The 12,368-nt window shown below is 43.7% G+C and overlaps 1 protein-coding gene across 1 annotated transcript in view; it reads right to left on the bottom strand.

The window, feature by feature from the left end:
• Window positions 1-430: 430 nt before the first annotated feature.
• LOC115643684 (bone morphogenetic protein receptor type-1B-like) overlaps window positions 431-12,368 on the bottom strand; it is a 30,362-nt gene continuing 18,424 nt past the window's right edge. Inside the window, exons 5-11 of the mRNA XM_030547701.1 lie at window positions 10,094-10,190; window positions 9,169-9,304; window positions 8,385-8,577; window positions 6,508-6,805; window positions 5,347-5,522; window positions 3,546-3,676; window positions 431-556 (exon numbers count right to left, since the gene is read on the bottom strand). Of these exons, the coding sequence (XP_030403561.1) occupies window positions 431-556; window positions 3,546-3,676; window positions 5,347-5,522; window positions 6,508-6,805; window positions 8,385-8,577; window positions 9,169-9,304; window positions 10,094-10,190 (1,157 nt within the window). The remainder of the gene's footprint in view (window positions 557-3,545; window positions 3,677-5,346; window positions 5,523-6,507; window positions 6,806-8,384; window positions 8,578-9,168; window positions 9,305-10,093; window positions 10,191-12,368) is intronic.

The following is a 12,368-nucleotide window of genomic DNA, read 5'->3' as shown; positions in this document are numbered from 1 at the left end:
TACTTTCATCTTCAGGCACAGTTTCTTCTGATTTTTTAATGTAATAATATAGGTCTTTACTTCTCACAATAAGTTTCATTTTCATAAAAATTTAAAACAGTGTCTTCTTTTAAACAATCAAAAATACAATAAAATAAAAATAATGGGCTTTCACAGAAAACAAAATGCATAATCTCGAACCAGTTACTGAAATGGTAGTTCCCCATGCAAACAGGGAGCAGACGAGCCTTTTCTGATCTTGTGTGTCAAAGGCCGCTGATTTTGCAAAGGCTCCTCTCCTCAAAAGATGTTAGTTAAATCCACAGTTGCTCTGAAGCATGACTGTGTTCAGGATCCATATTAGTGAATGCTTCTGATTCCTCTTTGTGTCCTCTGACCATAAGGGAAAGTCGTTTTGGATGGGCTTTCGCCAGAGATGTCTTTTGTTGATTCAGATTGTAATGTCCCGTGACTCCATCATTTTGGCAAGTGTTTTCTTTACTTGCAGGGCTGTGAGCCGAGAAGCAGGGTCGTGAGCCCAACACTGTGTCATGAGTTTTTCCATTTGTCTCAGGCACTGTGGAAAGAAAAGATTAAAAAGGCTCATACTTGGGTCAGCTGGAATGTAAGACTGCTGTCCCAAAAAACTGCAGTGTATTCTAAAGGTGATGCCAGCTGCTATGCCACAAAGAAAGGTACACGCTGGATGGGATGACATTTTCTGTATATTGACTGCAGTTCTCAGCAGGTCACTCAATTTGAACATTTATAACAAACTGGGCTCCACATTTGGTTCAAAAATTCAACATCAGAAAAGCACTTTTCCCATCTCCCTTCCCTGGATGCTAAGGAAAACCTCTCTGATAACTTCCCCTTAATGTGGGCTGCATGACCCTTGTGCAGCAGGGCTTTGGGTCTGGAATGCAACACGGACGATAGGGTAGAATTCACTCTTTCAGCCTGCAAAGTGACCCCAGGCTTCAGCACAGCCTGAGCATGGCAGCTTTTCCAGCTGCTGTCCCACTGAGTTGTCTTGCAGGACTTCTCACTCACCCGACTCTATTCTATGTTACCCTTATCCCCATAGTATGAGACGATCTGGTCGATGTCTGCTGTCTGCCACAACGATTCCTTCTTTTGTGCTGGCCCACTGGGGGACAGTCACTGCTCCTGACATGGGAAAGGAGGTACAGAGGACGTGATGCACAGCTCTTCTGCCTTTCCTTGCTCCGTCACAGAGGGCCCTCGCAGGCCATCTGCACTGGGGTGAATCCTAGGATTTAAATCACTGCAAGTCCCTGTTGCTATATTTGAAAAAAAATGGTTTTGGAAAAAACCCTTCCTGATGTTTGCATAAGGCCAGGAAGGCTTTAGCGGCCTGAGAGGGGCCCTAGATAGGAGTGTCCTGTAACCAGAGCCATCCCCTGGATAGGGTGAATCGGGGTGATGTCTGGGCCCTGCACACCCCAAGGGATGGCCCTGTTCATCACCACTCCTTGATACTACCTCCATGAACCCTCCTTCATTAATGGCAAGAACAGTGAAACAGCACAGGTCAGAAAGGTGGGTGCAGAGCATAAAAGCGCAGCAGCATTTACTAAATAACCAACGAAGCCAGATTCTTTTCTGAAAGTGTCTTAGATAAAAATGGGTTGGAACCCATGTGGTCGCATGCACTAATTTACTAGGTTTGCTACCTGGCAGTGTGGTCCCCATCCTGGAGCTGGTGATGCCAACTGCTCGGAGAAGAGTAGCTAACTCAGCAAGCCTGCCCAGCACCTGATGGGTGGTAGCAGCCAGACTAGATTCTTTATTTCTCTGCGTTAAATCCTTTCTAACCAGCCACACTACAACACAACTTCCCATTTGCCTGACTCTCAAGATGAAGTCCCCGTTAGGCTTTGGTCAGCGGCAGTGCGAGACAGGTGGTTCCTTCACTGTTAAACAAGTACTCAAATTTCCAGGGATGGGGGTGTGTGGGGGGGTGTTAACCCACACCCCACTTCTCTGACCGCTTACAGCTCTTGCAGCTGAGATCTTTGATCCAACTGCCAAATGCTCAGCCGAATGCTGCTATTCCCAAACCACACCTGTCTGCTACAATAACAGCACTACACTATCCCCTTCCACAAGATGAGTGACCTCCGCAGAGCGTCATTGTCAGTAGGCAAGTTTGTTTGAGGTACATCCATTATTGCTCTACTGAGCAGAAACGCCATTTTGATTCATTAGAAATTCTCAGAGGACTGAGTTCAGATCCTCCCCTCCCCTCAAACCCAGCATCCCTAAAGGAAAAACACCAGTACGCTTGGGAATGCCGTTTCCTAGAGCCCATTCTTAGGGGAAACATACACATGTGCAGGCAAAGAGATGCATCGATACCTAGAGCCCTGCAAATCCACCAGTAGCTGCTTTCGATCCGCGGACCATTTCTGCAGATAGCAGCGCAGCTGTGGCTACAAATCTGCACAGGGCTCAGACAGTCAGAGCTGGCAGGCAGCTGTGAGGAACCGTGGCAGGGACACTGGGGCTGCTTGGGCCTCAGGCCCAGGGTAAGTGGAGGCTCCTCACAGCTGCCAGCTCAGAGCTGCTGCCTGGCCATGGTAAGAACTGGGCAGGCGGCAGTGAGGAGCAGCAGCGGATCCTCCACCTGCCCTGGCCGGGGGCCCCCGAGCAGCCCCAGTGCAGCTCCACAGGTCTCCTCCCTCCCCTCGGCCACGCTGGCGTGGAACCCAGGCAGGGAGCTGCAGCGGACTCTCCTCCTGCCCGCACCAAGAGCAGCCCCCAGCCGTGTCTCCACCTGCCAACTCCACGCAGACACCTCACAGCTGCCAGCGCACCCCCCATGAATTTTTGCAGATGGCGGATCGGATGCGGATACAATACAATCTCCTTTTTAAAAGGTACAGTGTAAAGGCAAGTGGACCCCAACGTAGCCCGTTAGCTGTATTTCTAAATAAGTGCAGTAGGTGAGGGTTTTGGCTGCGATTCCTGGACGCTGTGGTATTGTGTACAAATGGTAAAATGAAACTTACTGGAATCATGCCCTCAGAACTGCAAGCCTGGGATTGCCCCCATCGCAACAGAACCAGGGCTCTCAGAAAAAGGGCCACTGACAATCGTAGCCCTGCATTAAAGCAAACAGTCGTACCCAGTACACTGTGCAGCGGGTAATTTTGCAAATAGGTTGAGCTTCTGGCCAGCTAGTCTTTAACAACAGTAATTCTGACAAGGGAAAGGGAAAACATGCATAAGAGCAGAGCTGAAACATACAGTCTGCGTGCTTTCACGATGTGATTCCGGTCGGTAGGAAAAACATAACACATCTTTCTGAAAAGACTTCAGGCCAGCTCCTCAGGGAATCAGAGCATCTACCTCAGTGGCCCTTCCGTTCTGGGGCAACATGGCAGGTGCTAAAATCGAATATAACCATCTCACTGATCCTAACAGGCACAGTGCTATGTTTGAAAATCCCACGTGTCTATTCTGGGTGAAATCACAACAGTTTTGAAGACAGATAAATGGCAACGTAATAAAACTTGCTTTATTTTAAAAGGATTTCTTACCTCGTCACTTCTCCATCTACTGAGTAATGCGGGACGAAGCTTCTTTCTACACACGATCTCCCACATGTCCTTGCAGGAGGGGTCGGTGGGCAGAAGATCATGGTATGGAAGCTGGTATTTGTCAACTATTCCTGAAAGAAACATTTTCCAGATGCATCATAACTGCAGGATAAAAATCCCAGGGGACTAAGGATGTCTGGACTATATCAACTACACCCTTTTGGACTCTACCAGTCACACTTACCTCTGTCTTGCTCAGCATAGACACTAAGGATACGTCCACACTACCCACCAGATCAGTGGGTACAAATCAATCTATCGGGGATCGATTTATCACATCTCGTCCATACGTGATAAATCGATCCCCGAACGTGCTCCCGTCGACTCTGGAACTCCACCAGAGCGAGCAGCAGAAGCGGAGTCAACAGGGGAGCCATGGCCATCAATCCTTATGGGAGGTAAGTCAATCTAAGATACGTCAACTTTAGCTATGCTTTTCTCGTAGCTAAAGTTGCATATCTTAGATCAATCCCCTCCCTCCCCCAGTGTAGACCAGGCTTAAAGAGTATTAGCCATGTGAGCTATTCTATTTTGCTTTGGAGAGGGGGTCATCTTTTTGAAGAAAATGAAGTATGCATCTGACAAAGTGGGTATTCAACCATGAAAGCATATGCGCCAATACATTTGTTAGTCTATAAGGTGCCGCAGAACTCTTTGTTGCTTTTCTGGGTTTGCGGCCTGTAATAATACCATTTGGGATCCAGATCTCACAATCTGAGCATGAGCGGATTTTGGACCTGATCCTGCAATGTGATACACATGGGTGGATTCATGGGCCTACAGAGAGCCTCGATGACTTCATATAGCATCCAACTGTAATATCGGGGCCTCATTCTGTACCTGGATAGCAGATATCCAAGGAAAATTCAGGATGATGTTGGAATGGTGATGACTGAATAGGTGCCTCTCTTCCCTCTTACTAATTCCTGCATCCTGGCTGCATTTCTGCTTGCCACGGAAGCAACTTGTCTTTTTTAAAGATAACAGAGAGAGAAAAACAGTCAACTGCCTAATAGTTGTCTGTTTAAATCATTTGTCAACTGTAACACCTATGCAAAATCACCTCATTTTTTTTCTGCTCAAACAGCAGAGTGTTCCTACTCCAGCAGAAATGTTTACCACTCTGAGGCTATGTCTACACTACCACGGTAAGTTGACCTACACTACGCAACTCCAGCTACGTGACTAATGTAGCTGGAGTCGACGTACGTTAGGTGGAGTTACCGCGGGGTCTACACCATGGGGTGGGGGTGGGGGGCGACAGGAGAAAATCTCCCATCGACTTACTTTACTTTTCTCATCAGGGTTACGGTATAGGGGTTGCCTAGAGAGTGATCTGCAGTTGATCTGGTCGGTCTTTACTAGACCAACTAAACAGACCGCTGGTGGATTGATCTCAGAGAGTCAATCCTGGCTGCAGTGTAGACCTTCCCTGAAAAAGCCCACAAATTAGCTCCATGTTCCCACCACAGGGATGAGTCATTGCATCTTTAAATAGGCTACTAAAACATAGTGTAAATCTTTGTTGTTAAACTAAGACTGAAGATGACAAGCCCTCAGTGCAAGGAAGCAGAAATGAATAGGCTCAGGACTGCCAAGGTGTCTACCCAGCTTAGTTTATTGCAACAAAATCTACTACCGAGAAAGAAAGGACGGAACTTGAAGCTTCAGGTTATAAATGGAGTTTGCTGCTACAAGGAAAAATCACGTCCCACTTACCAACAATATGTTTGCCATTTACCTTCTGACACACATCTCCTTGCTACCTCCCAAAGGATGAGTCCAAAACTGTACATATCGGCCATGAGATATGACTGGAAGCGATTCCTATTCAACCTTTTATCCAGCACCTCAGGAGCCATATAGCGCTTTGTGCCTACCAGTTTTTTAGGTGGTACGTCCACCCCATTTTTATCACTAAAAGGAAAAGAAAAAAAAATCAAACATACAAAAAGTAATCTGAAAAAAAATCACCTCAGAAAACCCAACTGGATGTGGAGAAAAAACAAATTCAAACAAAAATCACTCTTGAACAAGGTCAAAAATAATGCATAATCTTAATGGAACAGTTCTTCTAGAGAAAGGTACAGACTGTGACCAGCCCCCAACTTCTTAAAAGGCTTACTTGCCTCAGGTGGTATTAAGCATTCAAATGCAGAACCACAACAGAGAGAAGACTCAATAGGGACCCTGGCAACATTTGGGAGATTTTGTTTAGCATTAGACTTAACGCTAATGCAGGCGATACCAATCAAATCTTCATTAAATGTTGTTTTCTTAACATGTTGTTTTCAGCATACAGTAATATTAATTGGTTATCTATTAAGGACAACTTACTGAAAATGGAACTATTAGAACTACCATTTAAATACAAAACCGCTGTTTATAAACATGCAATATATAATATACAGGTCTGTCGCATCTTACACTGGGGTTACGTTCCGCACTCAGAGCATAAAGCGAAAATCGCGTCTAGTCAAAATTACATTGAGTGTAATGGCGGGCGGAATCGCCCGCACTACAAGTACGATATTAAAATTGCTATTTTTTCTCTTTTTTTTGTTTTTGCCAACCGCATAAAACTGAAACTGTGCAAGTTAAATGCGCATAAGATGTCACAGACTTGTACCTGCCCCTAGTACAGTATAAGGGTGTATCATATATATTACACCCCACAAACAATAAAGAGTCCTGTGGCACCTTATACACTAACAAACCTATTGGAGCATGAGCTTTCGTGGTGAATACCCACTTCGTCGGATGCATGTCAATGATACAAAAAGATACCGTGGTATCTCTCCGATCCCTTTCAATTAAAAAACACCCATTTTATTGCTGACATTAACAAGCCTGGGGGCAGGAAAGAATTCACCCACAAAGAAATGCACCTCATTTTACTCACCTAAACCATTTAACTGCCAAGCCTAGGTCTGCTATACAGCAGGTTCCATCCTTTTTCACTAGGATGTTCTTACTTTTCAGATCCCGGTGGGCAATAGCTGGCTTGACTTGAGTCCCAAAGATCTCCATGTGCAAGTGGCACAAGCCGCTAGCAGAAGAATAGGCCAGGTTTAGCATGGCTTTTGGATCCAAGGGAGTGGATTTCAGATAATCATACAGGGAGCCATGCTCATGGTAGTCTGTGATAAGATACAGTTCGGTCAAAGTCCCCGTACATTTAATGTCCGCAGCAATGAACCCTATGGGGAGGGAGGAAATGTTTTCAGATTAATATTTTTTGGGGCTTTTGAACACCACACGTGACTCTACATTCTCTCTCATCCACTTGTGAGTTTCAGCTACAAAGTTCAACTTCTTTATTCTATCTATATTGTATTCAATTAGTAAGGATATGAACCATGCCTGCATCAGCACGTATTAAAAATGTGGATTATACTGCATGAAAAAAGTGTGCAACAATTACTCTGAGTGATTTCAAAGCTATATTAAGACCAGCTCAAGCTAAAGGTTAGCGCTGGTTTCTGTCTAATCCCCAGGTTAAAGGTTAAATTGTGATCGAGGGGGACAGGGACTTCACCAAAAAAACAAAACAAAACACCCTCTCTGTCCTTTGCTTGTTCAAGGGAAGAGTCGAAGAAACCACTCGGTTAAGCAAGGTTGTCTCATCTCAGAAAAGATATACTGGCATTAGAAAAAGTTCAGAGAAGGGCAATTAAAATTATTAGGAGGTTGGAACGGGTCCCACATGAGGAGAAATTAAAGAGGCTAGGATTTTTCAGCATGGAAAAGAGGAGACTAAGGGGGATGTAACAGAGGTATATAAAATCATGAGTGATGTGGAGGAAGTAGATAAGGAGAAGTTATTTACTTATTCCCATAATACAAGAACTAGGGATCACCAAAATGAAATTAATGGGTGGCAGGTTTAAAACAAATAAAAGGAAGATGATCTTCATGCAGCACACAGTCCACCTGTGGAACTCCTTGCCTGAGGAGGTTGTGAAGGCTAGGACTATAACAGGGTTTAAAAGAGAACTGGATAAATTCATGGAGGTTAAGTCCATTAATGGCTGTTAGCCAGGATGGGTAAGGAATGGGGTCCCTAGCCTCTGTTTGTCAGAGGGTGGAGATGGATGGCAGGAGAGAGATCATTTGATCATTACCTGTTAGGTTCACTCCCTCTGGGCCACCTGGCATTGGCCACTGTCAGCAGACAGGATACTGGGATGGATAGACCTTTGGTCTGACCCAGTACGGCCGTTCTTATGTTCCTATGTCTGCTCAGTTCTTGGTCACTCTAGGGACATAATTGTGTGGGGAAGGATCACACAAACATCCAGCAGCCACAAGGGAGACATACCTCCTGACGGCTCTCCCTAGCATAGCGTGGCTCCACATCGTCCCCTACAGAGAGCTCTGTACAACGTGCATAACTGAGTTTTAAACAAATACCCTGAGAATGCCTTCAGTGTCTCTTCTTTTTCAGTTCCACATGGTGTCATTGTTAAATGTCAGTTTAGTGGCCTGGAGTTTGCTTTCTAAAAAAAGAACCCCAGACACCGGTGGGAAAAACAGGTGTATGGTTGTTGGGGATTACAACCTCCCAAAGCCAGTTACTCCCTATCTGCATGGAGACCCTTAAAACGATTTGCTTTTTGATATCTGCCCCACGGAGAGAAGCATATTGTGGTTAATGGCAAAGCATGGCAGGTGACAAAATGCATGAAGAAAAGGACATCAGCAAGTACAAAGTTATTAGCAAGAATAACTAAGAAACTTTAAACAGCATCATTTCTATCTTTTATTTCACTCACTCACCCAAAATGTTTTCATGCCTCAACAGGACAGTCTCGTAGATTTCAGTCTCTTTCAACCAGCTGGCCTCCTCAGTGGCGAAGAACACTTTTACAGCTACCTTTTCTTCACGCCACTTTCCCATCCAAACTTCTCCATAGCGACCTTTACCGGTCTGTTTCACCATCTCAATCTGCCTTGCTATAGTAATTTCGACCTGTTAAATCCCAAGAAATGTTGTTTAAATATACTCCACAACATGGGTTTCATCTCTCTTTGTCCATCTCCTTCTCTCATGCTAAAACATAGGAACCCTTGCACAAAGCTGGAATGCACGGGCCACAAGTCAGATATTAGGAATGGCAATATACAGAAACCTGTAGGAGAACACTTCAACCCCCCTGGACACACAATAGCAGATTTAAAGGTAGCCATCCTGCAGCAAAAAAAACTTCAGGACAAGACTTCAAAGAGAAACCTCTGAGCTTCAGTTCAGTTGCAAATTTGACTCCATCAGCTCAGGATTAAACAAAGACTGTGAATGGCTAGCCAACTACAAAAGCAGTTTCTCCTCCCTTGGTATTCACACCTCAACTGCTAGAAGAGGGCCTCATCCTCCCTGATTGAAATAACCTCATTATCTCTAGATGGATTCTTGCCTGCATATTTATACCCGCCTCTGGAAATTTCCATTATATGCGTCTGACAAAGTGAGTATCCACACACGAAAGCTTATGCTCCAATACTTTTTAGTCTATAAGGTGCCACAGGACTCTCTGTGTGTATCTAAATTACATTCCTTTCTTACCATAGGGAAACTAGACCCACTTCCTGTGCTCTGAGACCATTGAGTTGAGTCTTTCAGGGTTTCCCCTGGAGCAAAGTCAGTCTCATCCTGTTCAACTCCAATGCAGTAATGAGGTCTGGTTGCTTGCCTTTTGTGCCTACGATTTTAGTGAAAATTAAATTAGTTGACAGTGCAATTAGGAACAGATGCTACACAGAAAACGCTACTCACATTTAATATTTAGTCATTCAGAAGTCCCCAGCAATTACCCAAAGTATGAGCTAGTCTCATCAACGACTATTTTCTGATCTATTCGCAACATTAGAACGCTTTCGGTCTATGAAAGAGGATGAGTATCATCTGCTGGGGAATCCAGCATAATTTTGCATAGCCAAGTACCAACTTTAAACCCCTAATTCAGAGAATAGTCCTAAAAACAGAGATGTAGTAAATCCCTCGCCTTTTAGTTATGAATGTTGTGGGTTTTTTATGACCAAACAAAGGTATTGTTATGAATTTACCTGTGCTTTCTGAATCTCTCTGCCTCTTTGGGTAGAGTTTGTGAATTTGTGTCAACCTTGTGTACACTGGGTTGTGAGCTTTATTTACTATAGCGTGTCTTTGCACTATTGTTTTCTTTAATTTTCAGTGTATACTACTCTGTGTTGTTTCCCACTGGAAAACTTTTTAGGACATACTTTCTATGAAGGATGCTATACAAAAGACCAACTATTTTATGGGACATTATATTAATGACTTTGTGATTTTAACATTAACAAAATATACAATTTTTCCCTATAATAAAAACAATGTGTTTTTAATTGTTCCCCAATTCCCTCCTGTTAATTTTTTTTTAATTTTACAGTTCATAAGCTGGGGTGGGGGAGGGGAAAGTGATGTTAGGAAGAAATCTGAAGCAGACAAAGTTGAAATACTTCCCACTTACCTGAAGTACCAGAATATGATGAGAAGTACCAGGAGTATATTGCAAACGATCACTGAGATCAGCAAGGCCCTATGACCAATGTCTCCTTCAACACAATCTGATTTAAAAAAATCAAAAAAAGCTTTGTACAATGGCTGTGTTTTTGTCTTAGAAGCCAACGCTGCTCTCTCACACCTGAGATGCCTTTCCCATTAGGTTGGGTGTAACATGCATTCTGCCTTCCTGGGGTTAGTTTCCCATGTAAAAAGACACACAAGAATTTATAACTATATTAAGCAAGAGAATTGTTCCCTTTCTTTTCTACTGCAGCATTGCGTAATGCAGCACTTGATTTCAGACCCATTTGAGGTGTTCCTTTTTTAGCTCTCATTGAACAGGGCAAACACAGCACATGGAACAGCAATCGAGGGCCTGACTGACCCTGCAGTCTTTACTCAGTCAAAGCTCTCACTGGTAACTCTAGTGCTTGTGACTGAGTTTGTAAGGGAGTATTTAGCCCTTCATGACCAATCCACTAACCCCCACCACCTCAAACCTGGGATTTACACTCCTGTATCTTACGTATCTTGTCAGCTGGGACACAGACTTTGTCCTGTTTGATGCCTCTTTATCTTAACTAACTTTTATTAATTTCAGAAAACTGAGAGTCTTAACAAAAGCAATTCCTATACCCAACTGTATCTACCCCAGCACAGAAGACATATAAGGGATGTCTAATCCCTGGTAGGGCATAGAGCTAAAGTCCCTAACATTATATTTATATCAATGTAAGGATCGATCTCTCTCTCACAGCACTTTAGCAGGAAAAATTATTTGTTATTATTATTATTATTCTTGCAATTGTGGGAAAATGTATCATTGCAGATGAGCCATTCTTTAAAACCGCTTCAAAATGCAACATTACCAAGCAACACGTAATATTTGTGATTATATAAAAATAACTGAAAAGTTTGAATTAATCCTTGCACGCTATACCCATTTTCTGCTCTAAAATTTAGCTGTCATCTCCAAATTTGTAGACGCATTTCAAACACACGTGTTGGACCGTCATGCATATTCTCATGCTGAAAACTGAAGAAATCCTGCACCATCTTCTTTTAAAACTGCAGAGTCTCAAAACTGTGATACTTTAGCACACTCCCCACCTCCAGCCTGGTGTTCACTCTTAGGCAGATAAAGATGAGATTTTCTCAAGTCCTCACCATCTGATTGTCTTGCATCTTCCACACAAATGCTGAACACACAGTAAACTATGACAATTCTAGCCTTATTGACTCACCCTGGAATAACACTATTATGTTTCAGATTTACGAGGGCAGGAGTCAGCAACCTTTCAGAAGTGGTGTGCCGAGTCTTCATTTATTCACTCTAATTTAGGGTTTGCGTGCCAGTAATACATTTGAATGTTTTTAGAAGATCTTTCTATAAGTCTATAATATATAACTAAACTATCGTTGTATGTAAAGTAAATAAGGTGTTTATAATGTTTAAGAAGCTTCATTTAAAATTAAATTAAAATGCAGAGCCCCCTGGACCACTGGCCAGAACCCGGGCAGTGTGAAAATCAGCTTGTGTTTCGCCTTCAGCACATGTGCCATAGGTTGCCTACCCCTGTACTAGGGTAATGAGACAAAGAGGATCATAGGGGAATCTTGGCTTACTGTCATGCACTTTTCTTTTAAAGATCCACTTCCCTCTCCCACCTTTGCTTCCAACTTTTTCCTTCCCTCTCCTTCCCATCATGAGCAGAGATGACCTACCATTATCTGCCTTGTGAGCACATTGGTCATGTTTTAACCTGACATTACCTGGTCCTGGAGCATTAACAATGTAAACATTCAAGCCATGGCCATCGCCTTTGAAAGGAGACACCAACACAGGGCCTATCAGGAAAAAAACCTAGAGCACATCATTCTCATTGGAGCAGCAGATTTCTACCTGAACTGTCACTCTGTGTGTGCCAGGAGCTGAAACTGAGAGCCCGCTGGGGAGTCCAGTTCTCTCTGTGAAAGAGGTGGCAGCTCAGGGGGCCAAGCTTCTATTTCATGGTTTGTTAGCAGTCTGGGTCTGCCGGTCATTTCTCTCTAAAGGTGTGGCTTGGAACAGTTGAAGCTGTCACTGTCTATTGGCTCAGGAGAGGCTAAACAGAGTCTGCAGACTATAGGGGGAGAATTCTTCATACTCTGGAGACTAGGGAAATACATTTGCAGCATGGCCCTTGTAGGGTACAAAGTACAAAGTAGCGTCTCTCTGTCTTTTTGGCCATAGGGGCCAA

Source organism: Gopherus evgoodei, unplaced genomic scaffold (assembly GCF_007399415.2).
Source record: "Gopherus evgoodei ecotype Sinaloan lineage unplaced genomic scaffold, rGopEvg1_v1.p scaffold_67_arrow_ctg1, whole genome shotgun sequence".
Taxonomy (NCBI): Eukaryota; Metazoa; Chordata; order Testudines; family Testudinidae; genus Gopherus; species Gopherus evgoodei.
This window is presented reverse-complemented; position numbering and strand designations above follow the sequence as displayed.